The sequence below is a fragment of the Thermobia domestica genome, chromosome 5, assembly GCF_964235325.1.
Source record: "Thermobia domestica chromosome 5, izTheDome1.hap1.1, whole genome shotgun sequence".
Lineage (NCBI taxonomy): Eukaryota > Metazoa > Arthropoda > Insecta > Zygentoma > Lepismatidae > Thermobia > Thermobia domestica.
In genome coordinates, this window is record NC_137458.1 from 3587003 (window position 1) to 3611497 (window position 24495).

At 33.8% G+C, this 24495-nt stretch overlaps 1 protein-coding gene across 10 annotated transcripts in view; it reads left to right on the plus strand.

The window, feature by feature from the left end:
- Positions 1–24495, plus strand: part of dac (dachshund family transcription factor) — a 665535-nt gene that overhangs the window by 415196 nt on the left and 225844 nt on the right. For 8 of the 10 annotated variants that reach the window (XM_081758122.1, XM_081758121.1, XM_081758115.1 and 5 more), the window contains 2 exons: positions 1151–1318; positions 5171–5392. In XM_081758122.1, coding sequence (XP_081614248.1) covers positions 1151–1318; positions 5171–5392 — 390 coding nt within the window. The remainder of the gene's footprint in view (positions 1–1150; positions 1319–5170; positions 5393–24495) is intronic. The other 2 variants (XM_081758116.1, XM_081758124.1) reach the window with 1 other exon arrangement.

The window sequence follows — 24495 nt, forward strand, 5'->3', positions numbered from 1 at the left end:
GTAGGTCCCTTAGTTTTCGAGATATAGTTCGCTTAAAGTTCACTTTTTCGTTTTCGGCAGCCTGTAACTCCGAAATAACGGATTTCTGCACCTAGGTTGGTTTATACTTTTTGTCTTATCTTGGTGTCAGGAATCACCTCCCAAACTTTGTCGGTGTTGTTTTGAAACACCCTGTATAATACCTCATAAGTATATGCCACTATTAATCCTGTTCATATTAATTATTTTCCATATTATCGTTTTAAAACCTCATAAACATGTCCTGATGTTAATTCTGTGTATAATTATTTTCTATATTATCGGTTACCTATTTAAGCTTCGTGAGCAGTGTTGTATATATATATATATTTCATATTATCATCTTGTTAATACTTCTTAAATATCTGTTACTTTCAATTCTGTTTATAATATTATATTTTTCCGTATTATCAAATCTTCTATTAAAACGTAGTTTATATTTGTTACTATTAATTCTGTTTATAATAATTATTTTTTTTATATTATCAAGTTCGTTGTCACTGTATGTAGTACCGTTAATTCTGTTCTAAAACTTTGTTAGTACGTATGTGCTACTCTTAAATTCTTTTGATAATAATATTTTTTTTGTATTACCAAATTATGTGTTTAAATATCGTGAGCATGTGTTATTGTCAACTCTGTTTATAACAATTTCCATATTGTCAAATAAAGGCATCAACCTTTACAATGCCCAAAATTATTTCCGAATAAGTGTCAATTTTTTATGAGAAAAAGATAAATTATACATCAATGTACGATGATTTAGAATAGCCTATGCAGGATTTTCTTTTAATAATTCTAAACCAATTTGAGTGTGATTTTCAAACTTTACGTAGAAATGTTTCTATTCATCAAAGGAAACGTTACTAAAATATATTTGTTCGTTTTAAAACGGTGGTCTTCAACTGGGAGAAGCGAAAGAATATGCAAATGATTTAATTCATACCTATCTGAAATAAAACTCTTGGCCAGATACTTTAAAGGCAATTATAACATTATGACAGCGAGGGGACATCATTATAGGATTTACAAAAGAGAAATCTGTAGTTCAAAAATTATGGAGAAAAGAATGTATAATAAAAGGTATTTACTGCTTAGTTTGTACTAAGTAAATTTTGTTTTCTGTTTTTAGGCTCGTCAAACGGCCACAGTCCGGTTCTTAATTTGTCAAAAAGCGGCGGCAGCGGAGCGGAACACAGCGGGAGCGAAGGAGGCCATACGGGCCCTGATGACGACGAAGATGACGACAATGTTAGCGACGTTGACGAAGATGACGAGAAGGATCAAGGTAACCAACATGGTAATCACGCTTTTTTTTTTTTTTAAGGAAAAGGGAAGTAACTTTGGACAGGAAGTGGCTCTTGTATAGTTCTTGATCAATTTGATCAATGCGTTATTCTTTTACCTCATGTCTCGTTGAATGCAATTTCCATATAACTCATGAAACATTGTATTTATAATTGTATCAATACCACATTCCTAAATTTGTCTTCATATTACACAGCAGTGGTATGCAATCGTTTCAATCCGGAGCAGGAAAGGAAGAGAAAACATATATTAGGTGTTCTAAAGATGGGCCCCATGGACTTCAGAGCACTATTCTACAAGTCAAAATAAAGCTATATAAAGTGATATATATATCAAGGGTGTTATAAATAGAGGATCTCTGCCCATATGTATCGTCATCCTATTAAATCGATGAAGCCAAAAAACAACCGAGCATCGGCACGTCTGATTGGCTACTCTCGTTTCCACCATCGTCTAATTTGCTACTTTCGTTTCCGCCATGATTGTTGGCTCAAAACATTGCGATCCTATTGGGCGGAGCGGGCAGAGTAGGGGTGGCGAAACTGTGACGTATGGCTTCAAGATCCTCTATTTTATAAGATCCTTGATATATATATATATATATATCCTTGATATATAATTGTATATCTTTCGGGTCCTCGTCCAGAAAGGCGAATTGCACTGTCACAGCGTCGCGTCGCAGATAAGAAACCATAGAGTAAATCTACCAATCCATCACATAATTACATCGATTCTTTCACATAGCAGTTAAAGTCAATAGATGTTGACACTAGCGCCTCTTATTAACGTAACAGTCGATGTAACTGCTTGATGGGTTTGCAGAGCATTGCAAATAGTTCCAAGTTAATGGTGCAACATTGCCATATAGTGAATATTTTGATCCCCCATATTAGCAGGTTAAAGAGGTTCCGAAGGAATTACCATCATGTAACATTTTTGCCTTATTTTGATCTAAAGAATAACACTCTGTTGTTCGTGGGTTCCATTTTTAGAACACCCGATATATAGAAGCAAGACAAGTAGAAAAAATAGCTTTTAAGTGTTAATTTCTAATATATATATATATATATCGGTTGTTCTAAAGAAAAATGTTACCCACGGACCTCAGAACAACATTCCACAGACCAAAGTAAAGAGAAAATGTTATATGATGGTATGCCCTCCGGGGCCTCCTTCATCCGCTTTAGAAAATCAAAATTTCACAATGTGGCAACGTTGCAGATTAACTTGGAGCCATTAACGTTATTCTACGAATACAACAAGCAGTTGAATCGATTGCTACACTAAGAAGTGATGCTAGTGTCAATCAATACCGACTTTAACTACCAACTGGAAAGAATTTATATAACCATTTGATAGATTGGTAGATCTAATCTGTGGTCTTTTATTTGAGACGTTGCCACATAGTGCAATTTGTGTCTCCAGACGAGCTATATGTATATATATATACTTGTAGAATAATGCTTTCTGGTACGTGGGCGTCATTTTCAGAACACCCGATCTTTATTTACTTTCTACGTAGCTGATGTCGTGAATTGAATTTATACAAATGCTGAAAAGTATCGAATTCAAAATTAGAACTTCTTTACATATTTTTATGACCTTACATGTTTAAGAGTGTTCTTTTCAAAAAATATCTCTCCTTAGCATTCCTTAGAGCTCAGCTCCCTCGTAGCCATGTGCTTAAAGTAGGTGTCTTCGGCGTGGTTCGATTCCCGGTGGGGACACGTGTGGTTTAGATCCCACGTTATGAGTTCTACGTCTCTTATAATATCGCTGCTTAAAGAATAGCAAAAACCCCAATCAAATACAGTATTCCTCTTTCCATCCGCTTGTTACTAGGTCTAGAGACAATTTTACAGAATATGAAAAAAACTTTTAAGAATTTTGTGGAAATTCTCAAAAGTCTTGTAAATTTTCTCCTACCTACTAAAATGAGAGGAATTGCTGGAAGGTAGAAATGGAGAATACTGGAGAGAATTTTCAGTTTTGTCAAAAATTACTCATAGGATTTTCTTGTTATTTCCTAAGTAAATAACTTCAGAATAGCCCTTAAAGTGTGGTATTATTCGTTTCTGTTCCAAGTATATAGAAAGGGAAAAAACATTGTTTACACGTGACGTTGCTACTTGTTTAATCATATGATAATTAAACAATATTGTGTAAAAAAATATTATACGAGACACACTTCTTCTTGGGTCAGTAATTTTACGATTGGTTTGATCCATCTTTCTATCTTTCTTTATGATGTCCCACACATTTTCATATCTTTGTAGTTTTACTTCTCTATAGCTTGTATTATTTGCTCCGCCTATTTCAATTTTGGCTTTCCGTTAGGCATTTTTCTTTCTCACATCGCCTTTATAGCTAACAGGGTGATTCCTCTATGCGTTATAAGATTACGAAGGGGTATCGTAAAGTTTTAATTATCACCAAGAAGTTATTAAGATATGATGATGAAATTTTGACAATATTTTGTTTGGTTCTTATGTGCTTGATGCTAAGTAAATTAGCTCCTAATGATTATTACTTTTTTACAAGGAGTGTCAAAAGTGTACAAAGTGTAAAATAGATAAGCTTGAGGAAACCACTATTCCATCTTATGAATGACGTCATCTATGTTGTCAAAATGGCGACCACGCAATGGATTCTTCATTTAGGGAAACAAGAAAAACGTCACTGTGTGCGAGGTCGGGAGAATAAGACGGATGCTGCAATACCCACTAGCCACACGTCCTTGCCTTGTCGACAGCAATTTGAGATGAATAAGCTGGTGCTTCTGAAAAGGTGTCAGCAAACGTGGAACCCAGTGAGCAGATACCTTAGACATGTGAAGTTCGTCATGGATAATTTTGCACACACTACCATAACTGAGACCAGTCTCATTCATATTCGTTTGGATGGTTACACGTCTATCTTCGAGGATTAAACACTCCATTTCTTCACAGTGCCGCATCGTCAATCAGGGATGGTGTTCCAAGCCTTAGGTCGTCTGTGGGGACAAATAACCAGTTTGGAATTTCCTTTTTCCACTTTACAATGGTGTCATAAGATAGGCAATCATCACCATACACAGCCTTTGTCTCATCATGAATTTGTCTGGCACTATTATTCTTCAAATGCAGGAAGTTTATCACACTGCGAGCCTCAATCTTATCCATCTTGCACTTCGGTCACTTTTGGCACACCTGTAAAAAAATAGCAATCATTAGGAGATAATTTCCTTTACGTCATGCACATAAGAACCAAACGTAAACTGAAAATTTCATCATCATAGCTTAATAACTTCTTGGTGATAATTAAAACTTTAAGATAACTACACACTACATTTCGAAGCCTTACACTCTGTGGTTTTCTTCTTCTCCTAAAAAGTCCATGGTTCTCATCCATACCCAACGCCACAAGACTTTTGCTTAGTTTTATTTCAATCTTTTAGGTCAACATTTTTTTTTCTTAAATGCTTTCTTCAGCTGAGCTATTCTAGATTTTAGATCTTTTTTGCACCCGTTTTTGTTTGATATTTTATTCCCTAAATAACAGAATTCCTACACCTCCTCCATTAGATGACCTATTTTGATCTTCATTTTTGTTATTTCCTTTTTTTAAGCATCCTCTTGTTGATCTTCATGTCGATTTTTCGCATAACCATCTTCTGCATACCATTTACACATACTTCTAATTTTTTCTCACTATCTGCCACATATGTCACATGCAGGCATAATTTCCTCTTACGGAAAACAATATTCAAATCCTTTTTGTTTTTTTTTTTTTTAAAAAAAAAGAAGGTAAAATTATCAGAGTTGAAATTGATTTTTGTCAAGGATTATTTTTTTCCCTTTCGCAGACCTCAGCGACACTCCAGAGGTAGCAAATAGCGTTCCGGGTAGCGACAGGACATCATCTTCTCAAGCTGCGGCTCTAAATTACTCGACGCTAGTTGGCACCACTGGTGACCCAAGTGCTGCCATCTCTTCGACGGAAACGCTTCTCCGCAACATCCAAGGGTTGCTCAAAGTCGCTGCGGACAATGCCAGACAACAGGAAAGGCAAATCAGTTACGAGAAAGGTATGTTTGACTTTTCATGCTTTAATCAAATGTTTTATTTTTTTAGGCTTCCTAAAAATTTATGATTTTGTGCATATTTTTTTCCAATTCAATACTCTGTTACGTCATAGGCTGCTTGTTCCATTGCCAGTAAACCCAAGATGTACCAATAACAAAACAAGTTAACGTAATCAAAGCAATGTTAGCAGGCACACAAGAATATTGAATGCAGAGTCCATGGTTTTGTAATACACAACACATGGATTTATTACTGCTTGTGCACTTCCAACAATGCTCAATACACATATCCTTCAAACCTTGTAACTGGTTCTTATCGTCGATGCTCCGAGTTGAAAGGGGCACTTCGACGTCATGTGCCAGTCACTGGGAAATAACTGATCTGTTGTTGACAACTTTATTATTTTGTCTCATGCTTTAATGCGTTAAACTAAGTTTCCTTAACTAATTAACACTATGGGGTACGGAACCCGGAATTTTAATGCCACGTTCACAAAAGCTCTCTATTGACTTCTATCCTTAGCCAACTAGGTCAAGTTTCTACTTTGTGTTCCTATTTTTGCGGGATCCATCTTAATATTGTGCTCCCATCTGCGCCTAGGTCTTCCTAATGGTCGTTTTCCTACTGGACTTCCAGTTAAAATTTTGAAACTATTCCTTCGTTCGTCCATTCCTGCTACATGACCTGCCCACCTGAGCGTCCTAGACTTGATGACCTTATCAATGTTTGGAAGACAGTATAAATTATACAGTTTCTCGTTATGAAGTGTCCGTCATTTCCTATTCCCGTTCGTCTTGGGTCCGAATATTCGCGTCAGGATCTTGTTCTCAAGCATTTTTAGTTTACGTTTTTCCCTTAGAGTAAGCGACTATGTTTCGCAACCATACAGAACAACAGGCATGATTATCGTTTTATATATTTTAAGGTTCAAATTCCTGGACAGAATTCGCGACGACAAATAATTTTGAACTGAATAACACGAATTTCTAGCTTTTAGTCGACATTTAATTTATTTGTGAATTGTGGTCTGTTAATATTAATCCTGGATATTTGAGAGTAGCCGTTTTGTCGAAAGTATTATTTGATATTTTAACGCATCCATAACATGCGTTATTACGATCTTGGCGAATTTCCATGTGTTTAGTTTTCTTATATTTAAAAACGCTTCCGATTTCAATATTACCTAAATGACACTCGCATGGTCACAGCATATACACAATTCAGACTTCAATTTTATCAAATGATATGCAGATTTTCACAGCACAGAATTCAGACTTCAACTTCAACAAATGATATCCAATTTGTGGTACACGAGCAGCTGATTGGTTGTACCTACGTCTTACGGTGGTATTATTTATAATATTAAGCCAGTGGAAAAGGTTGAGAGAGTCTGGCTTATGATAATGTAACTTGTTCTAGATCTAAAATAAATATATTCCTCAAGGAACACTTTTGGATCAAAAGATCCAATATATTTAAACAAAAATTTTCTTGTACGTCTTATACCTGGAGAACTACATACAGTGTAGCCGAACCCAAACTATCACTTAACTCAGTATGATGTGCTTATTCGGTAGAAAACTCAATTTATGGTCCGTTCAAAAATTTTGAATCCCTTATTTAAAAAAAAAAAACTATTTATTGGCCAAGATCGCATTCTTTTAGTCCATTTTTTGGAATGATTCCTAAAATTCTTGTTATACTATCGTTTACTATCGTTTAAAATAATAATAATAAAGTTATTATTATGGTTATGAGTAATTACAACATTTTAAATATTGAATATCCCCCCCCCCAATACTTGAGAGAATTGGTTGATTTACAACACACTAAATAAATAACATTTGCCTTATTGTAGGCAGGTTTATGCATTGTTTATTTGAAAACTACCACGAAAACAAGATCAGCAGTTCCGTAAAAGGCGTGGATGACGATAACGAAGCTGCTTTTTGTTGAAGGGTTCGTTCGATTATAAATGTACATTTTATTTCATGAAAAGAAAACAAAAGGCAAAAAGAGGAAAATAAACAATTAATTGGTGGTCACTGCATATATGTATTTAGTGGTTGTTTAAATACGTTTTTTCAAACCTGTTTTGTTCCCTGAACGAAAATAAAATTCCTTGGTGTTGGGCAGGCAGATGCAATTCGAAAATAAAGATCTAATGAGTTTCGTAAGATGATATCAGCTCACTTATCATCTTCGTGTAGCTTCCAAAAAAGAAAGAAAAAGAGAGAGATCTTTATTATTATTATGACCGTTCCTTTTTTTATGTACCGTTGGTATAAAAATTTCTCACGAAGCGAAAAGAAGAAAAAAAGCCTGTATAGTTGCAAGCTTGCTTAGGTTAGCTCTCCAACCTGCTGTTCAAATCTCCCGACACCAAACGCGTATTTGTTGGTTGTTAAGGTTAAGTTAGGGCTGTACAGGAACTCACATGATGGACAACAGAATGTAGTTTTCCGAGGCAAACGTAAAAGCTACATAAAGGAGATAGAAAAAAGGTTAAAACAGGATTATGAGATTGTGGTAATGATTACGTTTATAATTAACATTTTTTTTTTTTGAGACGTGCTTTGAGTTTCTGATGAAATGATAGTCAAATTAAAATTCAAATGAATTCTTTCAGAGTGAAGGGAGGGAACTGATGTCAATCATTTATGCTTTTGTTCAGAGTTTTGAACACCTGTCCTTCTATCACGATGTCATATCCTGTTCCCTTTGTTCAAGAGCTAGTATGTTTCACTATGATTGAGATTTTTGTAAATTGAGTTAAATTGAATGGTTTGCTCATTAGCACTTCTTATCTTTAAATTCTCTGATTAGTTGAGTTGAATTTGCGTTTAACGTCACTTTCAGCAGCGAGGCTATATGGGACGGGACCTACTGATTAACGTAGAATCCGAACTACGTGAGCTCCCGTCGGGGATTGAACTCAGGTCTCCCACACCAAAGGCGTATACGCTAACCACTTAGCCACGAAGGAACTCTGTTTAACTTATCTATATGTAATATTAGGAAATCGATTCAGCTATTGGCTTTTCGCGACAAAAAGGTTGAATCCTTTGAAATGAATTCTTATACATGGTTAGTCCTTGGGTTGAGATTTTTTTTTTATTATTTCACTTTGATAATCTACTATCCATAATTTGAGATAATTGATAAAATTAAGGTGTCCATTGAATTGCAATGGAGCCAATTCCTCATGTTACGACTGGTCTTTGATGAAGAATTTCCAGCAAAATTCCAATTACCAAATTGATTTCAATTTCGATAAAAAAAATCTTTTTTTTTTTTTGTACATATAAATATTGACCTTGATTATAGATTACATATAAGAAGGATTTTCCCAAATGCGACCACGAAGAAGGCAAAGAGGATACTTGAAATCTTTTTTAAACGTCCTCCAGATCTCCGAGAAAATTAGCGTTTAAATTTGATTTTTTAAAGAAAGAAATATTCTATGTGTACCATAGGCTGCAAACAATAAAGTATTTTGTGGAATGCGACCCTGTACTAAAACATGAAAGGACAAGAAGCCTATGCAAATATGTTTTCCCGTTACTCGTTGATATATTATGACTATTTTGATTTGGAATGTATAAGTCTCAAAACTGAGAAGCGCAATTGCCTCTTTGGAGCCCCAAATGACGCCCCTACAACTTGCACAGAAATAAGATTAGGTATAGTTCCAGAACCGGCTCTACCATGTGTGCAACACTTGCATATGCACGGGGCGACAAGTTTCGAGAGATGGTAAAATCTATCATTACTATATTGCTTAATATATATATACAGTGGCGGATCCAGGATATGATCAAGGGAGGGGCTAAACCATAGTTTGACGTTTTATCCAGTGTAACGAGTGTAAAGCAGAATTGAAGTCCATTTTATCCAGTGTAAATCTGAGCGTCAAGGGGGGGCTATAGCCCCTTAGTCCCCCTTGGATCCGCTCTTGTATATATATATACATAAAATCAGTGTTTAAATTCGATTGTTTTTAATAAAGAAATATTCTACGTGTAAGATAGGCTGCAAACAATAAAGTATTTTGTGGAATGCGACCCTGTACTAAAACAAATATATATATATATATTGTTGGAAATAGTTTTCAAATTGATGGTAGTTAAATTTACCAAGCTGGTCTTCTATTTGAATACTACATTCGCAAATCAGGTAGCATTAGTTTACGGTCACACGGACAGTACTTAAGCAAATGATCAAACAAATCCTAGCATGAATTGCTTGATTGTTGTGAAATACAAGAACTCAATTCTTGAACAGTAGCGAACACTTGTTCCATTTAGTTAGTTATCTCAGTTTCGATATGAAAACTAGTCTGTCTTTGTCACAAAGAAGTTCCTTATCGTTGGAAACAAGTTTTTTTAAAAAAATTAACAGATGTAGAAGGAAAATCAAGAAATAAATACAAAAGAGCTAGTTGCACTGGAATTGCAAACTAATATATTGAGATAGAAGTTTGATATTGAATTCTGTAAAAAGAATTCCCATATTTTGTTTGCAGATGTGTTTGATATATCTTTCACTAACGTAATAGATTATTATTTTTAAAAAGACACAACGAGATTGTATTGTTTAGACCCTTCTGAGTGCAAGTACACTTTCCACCCCCTTCGTTGTTCGTGATGGGGTAGCGTACTTAAAATCGTAGCTTTTAAGATTTGTTCTTTCTGGAGAAAGTACACTGACAAATGACGCACTTGCACGGAGCGACAAATTGCCTAGAGCAGACCCTGGATGTGCCAAACACTGAATTGTATAGGTGATTTTTATTTATGCTACAATGAACCTTTCTATGCTAATTGAAAAGTAACACCTAATGGTCATGTAGTAATTAATTTACCAAAGATCGTAAGTAATAATTCAACAAGTGACCATGATGTTCTTTTTTCTTTAAATCCGCCTTATTGTCTGCTTCAAGTTTTACTGTTTTTGAGAGAAATAGTGGCCTATCAAATACTATGATAATCAAAAAGATTTCTGTTGTTGTTGTGAGAGGAAAAGCTATAAAATCTAATGCAATCAGCTTTCTTATTTTTACTTAAACCATGTTCGACATAAAAGACTTACATAGTACGTAGGCGACTTCGGTGTGGTCGTCTTAACTCTTATCTGATAATGCCAATATCCGCTTTATTTTATTGTCGTCAGGTGTGTTTCTCGTTTTTCCTTTTCGTAATTTTTTTTGTCCTGTACTGATGTTTCGAACACAAATACAAAAAACACGAATGACAACCGTATGAGTTGATTTGTTTGTAACCTTTTGACCCATTTTTTCTTCTTCGATTTGTTTCGTTGATTCGTGATCTCATTGGGCATAAGGGCAAGGTTATGAAGTCCATTGAGTTGGGTAAACTTCACAACTGTTAGTACTTCGGTTCTTCTAAATGGGACTTTCGTGTAATATCAGAAACATTCAATTTTCTTTCTTTGGTCATCACAAGATATCTCCTGTGCATTTTATTAGTCGCAAATTCAGTGTTTGATCAGTGGCCGCGGTGGCTCAGTAATAGAGCGTTCACCTCTGGTGAATGGAATCCCGGGTTCAAACCTGCTCCTGCCAAGTGAACTTTGTGGTGGACAAACACCGTGTGTGTGGGTTTCCTCGGGGTTCTCCCGTTTGCTCCCACTTTCTTCATTCCACCATTTCATTCATTTCTTATCATCACTGTCGCCTTTAGCCTCACCGGCATAACCGTGGGGCGTAAAACTCAAAAATTTCGTTTCATTTCAAGGTTTGATCACAGGAATTCACAAAAGTTATAAGTACCTACTGAAATTAATAATTACATTATTTCCAGTGTCTTACTTACACTCCGTGGCGGCACGGTGTCTCGGTGGTAGAGTGCTTACTTCTGGTAAGTGGGGTCTCTGGTTCCACCTCCGACCAAGGAAGTTTGTGGTGAACAATATCGTGTCCGTGGATTTCCTCGGGAGTACTCAGTTTCCTCCCACAATCTCATTCCACCAATTCTTCCATCATCGCTCACTTGCTTTATCATCTGACTTCTTTAACCTAAAAGGCATAATCGTGAGACGTTAACTTGAAAGATTTCATTTTTACTTACACTCCGCTCTCACCAATATATATTGCTAAATTTTCGGTGGTCGGGGCTGCACTTTTTCAAGCGATCCAGCTCGTTTGTTTGGAGTTCAACGATTACATTAGACATGGAACTACAGTTTAAGAGGCATAACCTCTACGAAATCAAAATACCACTAAATTTACAGTAATTATGTGATATCTTCAAATAGATAAAAAAAAATAATCGAAATGTGAAACAAGAGCTCGCTAGACAATTTTATTTTACATGAGGTACCGTTATCACGAGTTATCTATTAGCCATTTAGAAAGGCGAAAATAAATGCCGATTTTCTAAATGGCTGGAAATCGAAAGCAGATAAGTAAGTCGTGATAACGGTATCTCATGTAAAATAATATTGTCTAGGGAGCTCTTGTTTCACTTTTCGATTATTTTTTATATTTTGGAATATATCACATAATTGCTGTATTTTAATTTCTCCGTGATGGGGCCTCTTATGTTCCTGCCGGGAATCGAACTCAGGTCTCCCGCACTGAATGCATGTACGCTAACTATATACCTATAAAAGAGCTCTTAAGCTGTTATTGATTCGAGGCTTGGTAATTTTGGAGTTATAAAAAGGACAAGCTATATACCTTACCATAAATAACGTGTTCAGATTGGTAATTAACCATACAATTAATGAATGACCCCTTTTGAGCACCAAGACTATGTTGAGACTTGTATTTACAGTTTAACGTGAGATCACAAAGAACATGAGTTCCCACCTAAAAATGAATTCATTTTTCAGCCAAAGGTCCATACGGCAACTATGTAGCCAAAAGTTAATGAATTTGTGGTCCTATCCAATTTTAAGTTAGGCTATCTAAAAGAATAAACAAAAACGAAAGATATGTTCTTAGACCAATTGGCAAATTCTATTGAAACACATTGCAAATTGAATTCAACTCTATTTTTGAGTATGATTCGAGGTTTAAATTCAACTTTCTGTTTCGAGTTTCGAGACAATGCAACAATTAAAAGTATTATTGTTCCTGTTTCAAGTGTTTCCTCTTTAAATTTTAAACAAAATGATAAATATTATTGAAGCAATTATTGCTTTTCCAGGATGAAACACCCTTTAACTATTCCAGAAGACTACCAAAGAGGCAAAGAAGCGTCGTTTCAGATTTTGCTTGGCGGTAAGATTCCTCAACGATTTAAATAGAATTTCAGCTATCGTTGCTTTATTACAACATTATTGATTTAAAAATAAATAACAACAACAAATGTCTCAAACGCGGGGAACAATCACCCCTCCCATCCCCCAAATGATGGCCCTCGTCTACCATCCGTTTTAATGGATCTACCATCAACTTATCTAAACTGAGTGTAAAGGTCAAGCAGGAACGTACGCAGGAATTCATTTCGGTTGAGGGTCCAAAACATTTCTGGGGTCTAAATTCAATATGAGAATAATTTTTTTTAATTTGTAAAATTAGTGCTAAAATTAGGTTAAAGTTACAAAAAATTGGGATTTGGGTGAATCCACACGCCCAGGATTCACCCTTGTGTACGTACCTGAGGTCAAACATTAAAAGTCGCTGGCTGAACAAGAAATATATATTTTAAATTTTATTTATGTCCAGTCAAGCGGGGAAGTTTGTACTTCAGAAAATTGGATATGATAAATTTATAAATTGAAGAGGCCCCCCTTTTATTCACTTATCTGCTTTCGATTTCCAGCCATTTAGAAAATCGGCGTTTATTTTTGAGGTTTATAAATGGCTGCGAACGGAAAGCTACTAGGTGACTCGTGATAACGGTACCTCATGCAAAATAATATTGTCTAGGTTGCTCTTGTTCCACATTTCGATTATGTTTTGTCTATTTGAAGATATCACGTAATTACTGTAAAATTAGTGGTATTTTAATTTCGCAGTTATTAGGCTTCTTAACAACTTCCAGCTTAAAAATTGAATACGGAATTTTCGGAAGAGGAACTAGTAACATTAATATAAGTTCTATTGTTACTCAGATACTGCCAACGAAACAAACTGAACTCGAAAAAAAGATACAAACACATTAATAAAAAGAAACTGGGAATTGAAAGGAGAGATAAGTGAGAACAAATTTTAAAGGAATTATAGGCGTTTCGTGTTTTTTTTTCCTTTTTTGATTCCTTTCGTTTTTTTTTTTTTTTTTTTTATTGGGTAACAGTTTCAGTTGCAAACGAGTGCTATCAGCGGATACGATCACGAATTTCACATATACACATTTCATCATCTGTATTCTCCTAAAACGAAAGAAATGTTCTCCGCCCTTATTCCTTTCTTTTATTCCTTTATTATTTGTTTGGGAGTCTTTAGCAGTTTTCATGTCTTTTTTCTTCTTCTGTTTTTATTATTACTATTCTCTTTCTTATTCATCTAACTCCACTCCTCCCCTTATCCGGCCGTCTCTCTTGATTGCCTCTCTCTTTTCCTTTAGATTCATACTACACACATCCGTACAAATTCTCCTTCGTTATTATTATCCTGTCTTGATTCTTCTTCTGTGTTCAAATCAAAATATCATGGCCTTTTTCATTGTCTATCTGCTTCTTTTATAGTAGTACTTTTCTTGTTTTTCTTTCTGCTTTTTTCGTTCCTCTCCCCCGTTCATTTTCTTTGTCTGTCTGTCTGTGTGCTTCTGTTCCTTCTTTTCCATCTCCTCCTCCCATCATCTGATTCCTTCTTCATTTTGTTCCATCCTTTTCGGATGCGTGTGTGACCTTCTGACCTAGACCTATCGTTAAAGTAGCAAATCCTGATGCTCGAAAGCCCCGTATTTAATTACTGAGTGGCAAAGGCTATAAATTAAATCCCCCCACTCCACTACTGCACCCTTCTCTCCCTCAAATAACCAACCAAATTTGAAAATAGAAAAAGAAAGAAAGAAAAAGAAATTATGGAGAAGAAGGAAAAACAAATTCTTCGGACACTCCTCTATTACTTGGTGTACTGTACTGGCCATAAAATACATTTTCAAGAAAGGATAGAAATAACCCTACTTGCCTGCGTTTCTTCCAAAGACACACACACACACACTCATAGACTAAACTTTTGTTCATGGTTATTGCTTTCACAGTCTTTTTCTTTCTATATACTAATGTATTTTTATTTGATTTTATTATCTTTTGGTACGTGTTGACAATCTGATAGTTTTTTTTTTATTTTTTACAATGCACGACGTGAAATTCTAGTAAAGGAAGAACGCCTGTCATTGTATCTCACGCCTATTTAGCAGAGTTGTAAATGATCTCTTCTCCCCCATCCCCTCTACCGTTACAATCTTTAAAACGTGTTCACGAATTCTATATATATATCTATATGTTTGTTAGTTAGTACATATATACTGCAATTAAGGATCACTATCAACATTAGTTGCTATTGGTTTCCTCCTCGTCTTCAACACCTGCATTCACTGAACGCATAAACTTCATCACTAGCGATATCTTTTTGTGATGACGATGTTGTTGATCTGATCGTATACATAAAAGTGCATTGCTTTCTATGTTTTCTGTCTTTGTTCCGATCCGTTAACAAAAATTATATTTATGAGTAAAGAAGAACTCACATCAAACCTTTATCCTACATGGCGTGTTTTTATTAATAACCTAAAGAGCTGGTGAACACCAAGTTCGAAATCTAACGTCAAAGAAGTGTTACACAGAAGATATAGAAAAAAAGGAAAGTCTAACGTGGAAAAAAGTTACACAGAAGATATAACAGAAGGAAAGTCTAACGTAAAAAAAAGTGTTACACACAAGATACGTATATAAAAAAGCAAAGTCTAACGTAAAAAAGTGTTACACGAAAGATATATAAAAAAGCAAAGTCTAACGTAAAAAATATGTTACACAGAAGATATAGAAAAAAAAGCAAAGTCTAACATAAAAAAGTGTTACACAGAAAAGATAGAAAAAAAGCAAAGTCTAACGTGAAAAAATCTTACACAGAAAATATATAAAAAAGCAAAGTCTAACAGAAAAAAAGAGTTACACAGAAGATATAGAAAAAGCAAAGCCTAGCGTGAAAAAATGTTACAAAGAAGGTATTAAAAAAACAAAGTCTAACCTAAAAAAGTGTTACACAGAAGATATATATAAAAGCGAAGACTAACGTTAAAAGTTTTACACAGAAAATACAGAAAAGCGAAGTCTAACGTGAAAGAAAGTGTTACAGAAGAAAAGTAACAAGAAGTGTTACATAGAAGATATAACGAGATAAGATCTAGCATCAACTCATTGTTAGACATGAAAACAAAAAAACGAAATCAAAACTTTTTAAAAGTATTTAAAATGACATATAATGAGATATGTTTAAATGAATCGCAAGTAAAGTCCGGGTAGGAAAATTCTTTTCCACGAGCTTTCAGGTGGAGAATGGTCTGAAACAAGATGTGTTGTGGCTATTGTTATTGAACTTTGTCCTGGATTACGCTATAAGGAAAATCAAAGATAACAACCAGGCCTAAGTAGACCTGTCGCTGTTTCTCGTAGACAATAGATTTTATTGCCCCCTTAATTGCTTTATTACCTAACGACTTTCGATGTCAATATGGCCGTGTCGGCCTTGGGGAGGTTTAGGGGGAGGTGGTTTTATTACCCTGTTTGTTAGGTGGTTAGACGGGTTCCTGGAAAAGGTTGAGTGTTAGGAGGGATGGAGTAGTTTCTAGAAAAGAGGTTGAAGGACATGATTTTGATAGGGTTGTTTCTAACAGCTATGCTATGATCAAATTAATTATTCTTTTATTTGTATTTTCTTAATAAATTAATTGGAACAATTTGTACTGGTTCGCTTGCTAAGCAAGCTCCTTATTTATTGGATTGTATGCTAAAGCATACTCTGCTTATTTATTGGATCGTTTGCTGTGCAAACTCCTTATTTATTGGATCGTATGCTAAAGCATACTCCATAGAACAACCTCTGATTGTGATTATATTAATTAATTCGCTTCATTAGAAGCTCATTCTTATATGCATTCTCTTAATAAATTAATTGGAACATCTTATTTTACGGATTGCTTGCCCTACAAGCTCCTTATTATTTTTCCCAAATCGTATGCTAAAGCATACACATTGTTAAATTTGATTGTGATTATATATTAATTAATTTGACCATTTGCATAGCAACTTGTATTTTGATGAATCGTATGCTAAAGCATACTCGTTGTTAAATTTGATTGTGATCATATTAAAACGGTGGAGGGAATAAACTTTATTCATGCGGGACTTCTTAATTTGACGGATTGTATCTTTATTTTCTCGAACACTGTGTAAGCATACTAGAAATTTCGTGTATAGAATAGGTATACTTCGGTACGATAAGCATTGCTGGTACATATACAGAGCGTGGTTCTTGTACGTCTTTTGCTGGTGAACTTAAGACATGAACTGAACTTTTCGCGCGCTTTTGGAAACTCGTTGTGCAAGAGGGAAAGATGGCGTTGTTGGGTAACAGGTGCGTGTTAAAACATGAAGACAAATACAAAGGAAAACCGACGACACGTTTAGTACACATCACAGAGTGCCGACAGAGTAATAAAAAGAAGTTTGGCGTCAGGGTAGTTGAACACAAGATATTGTTGACGGCGAATACAAAGAAGATTGAGATCGTGGCAGGTAAACATGTTGAATCATGCCCCTATGCTAATTGGTAATAAAAACAAGTTTGGCGTCATGGTAGTTGAACACAAGATATTGTTGACGGCGAATACAAAGAAGATTAAGGTCGTGGCAGGTAAACATCACAGAGTGCCGACAGAGTAATAGAAAAGAAGTTTGGTAGTGCGTTAGGTGAACACAAAACAATGTCGATGGTGAATACAAAGGAGAATAAGGTTGCGGTAGATAAACATCACAGAATACCGACAGAGTAATAAAAACAAGTTTATTGGTATGTGAAATGACAATAAAAAACATTGTCGGCGAAGAATACAAAGAGGATTGAGGTCGTGACAGGTAAACATCACAGAGTGCCAACAGAGTAATAAAAAGAAGTTTGGTAATGCGTTAGGTGAACACAAAACAATGTTGATGGTGAATACAAAGAAGATTAAGGTTACGGTAGATAATAACACAGTAATAAAACATTGTTGACGAAGAATACAAAAGAAGTTTGGCACCACGAATTGTGGTACATGACGCGACACCGAACGGAAATACAAAAGAACTGTTGATCCTGTTGAAACATGAAGGGGTACTGAATGCAATAGAAGATTGTTACATTGATATGATACCGAATGAAAACACAAAAGAAGTTTTGCAGTATGAATTGTGTTGACACTTTTCTTTGTACGTAGATAACATTTTAAGTGATTAGTACAGGATATGAATAACATTATTGAGGGAATACCGTTGTAAGATGTGAATGATCGTAACACAATGTAAATAATATTGACAATGTTGTTTCAAAAGAATGTTTGATCAATAAATGATACATGAGAACATAAATGCAATGTAAGTATATGTTTTCTCCGTCCCTTATACCTATTGAAAGTTGTATAGAGAATTGGGGAAGTACATTTGAAAATATTTTAAATGATGTAATGGGCGTGTTTTAAAGTACCACGTGATATGACGTCGACATAAGTTTTCCTTATATACTGGGTATGATGAGAAGACTGACATAGTATCATCATGGATTCGTCTGCCAGTATAGTACAGCGAGAAATTCAACTTTGCAACGAAGTAGATTGGGATTCTACATTTGACTATGTTGAATCTCCCAACAAAAAGTTTAAATTGCATAGAGAATCTCCGGACTTGTTTATTGATGAAGAAACTTGCTATTTTTCACCGGCTTCTCCAGATGTCATTATAGAGGAAGAAACTTGCTCACCGGCTTCTCCAGATGTCATTATAGAGGAAGAAACTTGCTCACCGGCTTCTCCAGATGTTATTATAGAGGAAGAAATCATTGATTTAAGAGAAGAGCCAATATTAATTCCAACTTCGCCCGTTGGATCAAGAACAACTTCACCAGTACCAGTAACAGGAACACCGGAGCAAAAGTTTCAAGTTCCAGCGATAAAGTGGACACTTGCAGAAGAAGAACAAGAAGGAAGATCAACATCTCCTGATTTATTTAATGAGGAAGAGGAGGAAGAAATTTGTAAGTTATTCAACGAGATAGAAGAGTGCAAACCCACCACGCCATCACCAAGTGTTTCACCGTTGGACTTTTCATCTTCACCCCAAAAGGTTCCATTGGATTTGCGTGTGCAGTACCAGTGCGAGTGTAATAGTAACTTTGTAAGTGAAACATGTGTTAAAGATAGTATTTTAAAGTGGGAACCAGATACAGTTTTACTATGCCCTGGTTGTACCCTAAATTTTTTCAACCAGTTCGGGCACAGGTGCCTTCTTGTGAATATATTAACTCTCGAAGCAGAAGCATGGAAAATTATGGCAAGCAAAAATGTGAGAGACAATGTGTATTCAAATTATGTGAAATCGCATTCTGCTAACAAAAGAAGTGAACATTTATTTCATGAAACCTATGACAACTTATTAAAGAACCCAAATTATATTGAAGGACTAGTGAACATTTTATTAGAAAAAGATAGAAACGCGACAAAGTGATTTCTTTTTTTTTGTATGTAATATAATCTGTATATATTATTTCTGTGTGTGTGTGTGTGTGTGTGTTTGTACATGTATATTATTTTCTATACTTGTTTGCTTGTATATATCTTTATCTCCAAATAAATATATACGAATTTCATTTCTTGATTTTTATTTAATAAAAGAAACTTTCCTAAATAAAAGCTATCATTGACATTTTACAAGGTGAAACTCATTTATGGTCTCTATCGTTTAAAATTGGTATTTGATGAGTGTTTTATATTTTTCTTGATTTTACTAATACTTTGAAGTATTTAAAAGTTTGGTGAGTATTTTACAAGTTTGCGATTTGAAACATAGATCCTCAAAGTTTGTGTAACAAACAAAACATACCCTGAATAAGAAGAGTTTATGTAACGAAAGATCCACATAAATAAATAAGAACGAATTTGTGCAACAAATATTTGATGAATTACACTTTATGAGTATTGTGTTAAGAAAAGTAAGCAGAGTTTCTGCAAGAATTTTTATTATATTCACAATCATAGATTGTTCAGAGTTCCACAGAAACTTTTTAATATATTTACAATAAAAAAAATTAACACTGACTTTGCAATGAGAAAGGATTTTCTAAGTTCACACTTAAGTGTCCTTAGTATTTTACATAGTAATTATTTAACACTACATAACTATGTTGATGTAAGAGTATTATGGTAAGTAAAACGAAATAAGAAGATTGTTCATCGCATTCTTAATACGTTCACACAAAGTGTTCGATTAAATAATTATGAGATATTAAATAATACAACAACAAAAAAAAATAACACCGACTTTGCAATGGGAAAAAAGAATACATATAAAAACAGAAACTGATCTAATAATGAATTTAAATATGCATACTATGAAGTAATATTATAGTATGATTTATATACTTACCTTACAAAATGCAACAACTTTTTACATACATACATGTAATATAAAAATGCAGAAACTAATTTTACAAACGCGATTCATAACATGCAGAAAGTGTTTTACAAATGCGAATCATAACATGCAGAAAATGTTTTTATAAATGCGAATCATGACATGCAGAAAGTGTTTTTACAAACGCGAATCATAACATGCAGAAAGTGTTTTTCATACAAGCATCATAACATGCAGAAAATGTTTTTTACAAAGTGAATCATAACATGCAGAAAGTGTTTTACAAAGTGAATCACAACATGCAGAAAGTGTTTCTACAAACGCGAATCATAACATGCAGAAAGTGTTTTTCATACAAGCATCATAACATGCAGAAAATGTTTTTTACAAAGTGAATCACAACATGCAGAAAGTGTTTTTACAAACGCGAATCATAACATGCAGAAAGTGTTTTTCATACAAGCATCATAACATGCAGAAAATGTTTTTTACAAAGTGAATCATAACATGCAGAAAATGTTTTTTACAAAGTGAATCACAACATGCAGAAAGTGTTTTACAAAGTGAATCACAACATGCAGAAAGTGTTTCTACAAACGCGAATCATAACATGCAGAAAATGTTTTTTTTTTTACAAAACGCGAATCATAACATGCAAAAAGTTTTTCACATACATGTGGTATAAATGTCGAAAAGTGTTTTTCAAAAACAAATAATTAACACCAATTTTAAAACGTTCACAAATAAATTTGTTCAGAGTATGTATAACATACGATCCGTAAAAATATGAAGTGATTGAACAAAATTAAAATTAAAAAAATGTAACTTACGAAAACTAAAATGCAACTTGTCAAAATAAAAATGCAACTTGTCAAAATAAAAATGCAACTTGTCAAAATGAAAATGCAAGTTGTCAAAATAAAATGCAACTTGTGAAAAATGAAAATGTAATTTCAAAATTAAAAATGCAACTTGTCAAAATGAAAATGCAAGTTGCCAAAACTAAAATGCAACTTGTCAAAATGAAAATGCAAGTTGTCAAAACTAAAATGCAACTTGTCAAAATGAAAATGCAAGTTGTCAAAACTAAAATGCAACTTGTGAAAAATGAAAATGTAATTTCAAAACTAAAAAATGCAACTTGTCAAAATAAAAATGCAACTTGTCAAAATGAAAATGCAAGTTGTCAAAATAAAATGCAACTTGTGAAAAATGAAAATGTAATTTCAAAATTAAAAATGCAACTTGTCAAAATGAAAATGCAAGTTGTCAAAACTAAAATGCAACTTGTCAAAATGAAAATGCAAGTTGTCAAAACTAAAATGCAACTTGTGAAAAATGAAAATGTAATTTCAAAACTAAAAATGCAACTTGTCAAAAAATGAAAATGTAATTTACAAAATTAAAAAATCCAAGTTGTCAAAATGAAAATACAACTTGTCAAAATGAAAATGTGAAGTTTTTCACATGCATGCAATATAAAAGTGTACAAACAAATTTTAGGCACGTGGATCATAACATACGGATTTTTTGTTATATGCATATGTTAGTTTCATATGCACATGTTAAAGTTTTTAGTTGCATGAAATAATTTTAAGTACGATAATGTAAAACGCATTTACACAAAAGAAAGTTTTAAAATCATACATCTAAGGAAATAATATAAATGAAAACAAGTAATATACAGTGATAAAATTTTATTTACAAATTACAATAAGATATATATTTATAGTTTACATACAGATACATTTGTGATTTTAACATTCCTTGATATATTGTTTAATACAATCTATATTTATATTAGTATATGTACAATTACATATTGGCCAATTTTTTGCTGAAAGTCTTTTATCACTTCTTTTTGTTAATTTATACACATTGTTATTATTATTATTTTGTAATTGATTAGCAGAAAAGTTTTTATTTTCCATTATTACTTTTTGTGCATATTATAATGTAAATCTTTTTGTAAGAATAACTCTGTAATTAACTGAATGTTATCTTTGTTTAACAAAATGTTATATAATGTATATGTAAATGTCCAATCATCAATTTCAGTATCACAATGTACTGTTGCAAAATCTTTATATAAGTCATCAAAACTTTGTGTGCTTACCATTCTACGCCATGCATTATAGCATAACATATCATAGTCTAAAGTAATACACTCATGTTTATTTAAATTTGCGCGATTTTGAAAACACCCGTAACACAAAAGTTCTCGCTGTGGTTTCCAACGGTCAATACATAATAACAAACACTGTTCATCTATAGAAAAAGAAGAACACCGATATTCGCAATAATTGTATGTATTTAGAAAACGACACTGGTATTCACAGTATGGATTGTTGATACACATTTTTATCGTGTTCAAGATATGTTTCTCTTAAATCAGAAATGTGATAATCATTGAATGTAATCTCCTGATATGTATAGTTAAATTTGTTTATAAGATGCGGAATAATGTTTACGTCTATATATTTCACATGAATTTTTAGATATTGTTTTAATATTTCTTCGCGTGTTGATTTCTTAATTAGGAAATTCCACACAGTAGTATTTAATTCTTCATCACTTTCACTTACACATTTATGCTCAGTTTCTTTCTCACTACGAATTGCACAACTTTCACAAAGTAATGGTTCAGAAAGTTTATATTTTTCTAGTAACTGTTTTACACAAACTTCATTTACTTCATTAGGAGTACAACCACACTTCACATCATTGAATATCAGAATGTCATTAGAAATTGTATTTTGATCTACCACTACTACTTCCTCTTCAAACGGTATTTCATTTGGGTATCTGAAATTTCGTCTATACACAGTATCGTCTATGCTAATTTCTTGTGTTGGATAAATAATCCTATATTTTTCAGCGTCTTCTTCAGGAATGTCAGGATCATTTGGATGTACAACAATAATTTTCTTTTGTTTTTCAAGTTCAAAACGTTTTTCACGTGGTGAAATGTACTTTACATGTTTACTTTGCGATAAGGAAAGATTGGTTTCAATTTCACCTTTCCTTTTCTTATTATGAAAAGAAGAATATGTTCTTAATTGTTTAACATTATGCAGGTCTTTATTTATTTTTCGCTTTGCAACTGCTGAAACATCTACCTTTTGACTGTACATCTTAACAACGTATCATCCACTTTATTTGTGTTAGTACAAGTACACGCATGCGCAGGATTTATAGTGCAAAGGTAGGGGATGCGCGAAACAAATGCGCAGAAAAATAGTATGAATATTTTAAAAGTTTTTTTCCCATTACAATATTTGTTTACGTATTGAATTAGATTCTGTGTATTTTAAATATAAAAAAATATTTAATTTGATACGTCAGACTAACTCCACTTTTATTTTGATTGAATATTAACTTAAGAATAACATTAATTATATACATGATCTTATGAAAATATAGTGTGAGAAAGCATGATTTTATTCACACAGATTTAATGGATGACAATTCAGTATTTGGATGTTACAGTACTATATCTACTTGTAATGTTTCATGATACAGAACATATACACAAAGTAAAGAATTATGCATGTAACAGTAGACATATACGTGTAACGGCTGACTTATGTTTGGCTTATGTTGCACATGTAAGGAAGAAGGTATCATTGAATGCATACATTGTGACACTCAACATGTCTTAACAGATACATATTGTACCCCAGTACTTCATAAAGCGTTAAAGACTGGATATAAAATTCTGCAAATGATTGAAGTATGGGAATTTGAACTGTTGGTTCTGAGCTTAGTCATTTAAATATATCAGGAAGCTTTAAGATTTTTACCTTATGTCAAATCAAAGGAGACAAAGAAAAATACATGAAAGAGTATCATGTATATGAAGGAATAGAATTAATGGAAGATAACATTAGGATGAGCCCATGCATGAAACAATCTACACTTCATTGCACGGAAAATGGACATAACGATCACACTTATTGCAAAACAAAAGATTTTGTTTTACTTGGTGTTAACGCAACGCTATGCTACGGGTCTGAGGGTAAACACATGTAAACTTACTGCAGGCAGCATTCCCGCATTTTGGCTGTGTACCGACTATTGTGTTGAAAAGTTGCAAGTCCGCAAAAGATATTATTGATCTGTACTGTGTAGGCTTCTTTCGTCAAGACATTATGCTGAAAGCTACGTGTGAAAAAATTAGTGAATTTGTGTGTGTAGGGAAGACTACGGTCTTAACTACCGATGATTCCGACGAGTTAATGGGTGTTTTTTCGGGAGGTTAGCACGAGTTTTGCACCAGAACATAGTATATGTTCTACATTGTATGGTACAGGCAGTCGGGAATACTTTCGCATTGTTAATAGTAAAACTATGCAATATCCTTATTTTGGTCTGCGTGGAAAGGAAGTTACCATTGAATGTATGCACACTAGTGGTATCGAAGAACCGCAAACATATGTTCGTTCATTATTCGAATTTGTACAAGAACATACACTAAATGACGTCAATGATGATGATATTTTTATCGGTATTACTATTGAAAGTTCGC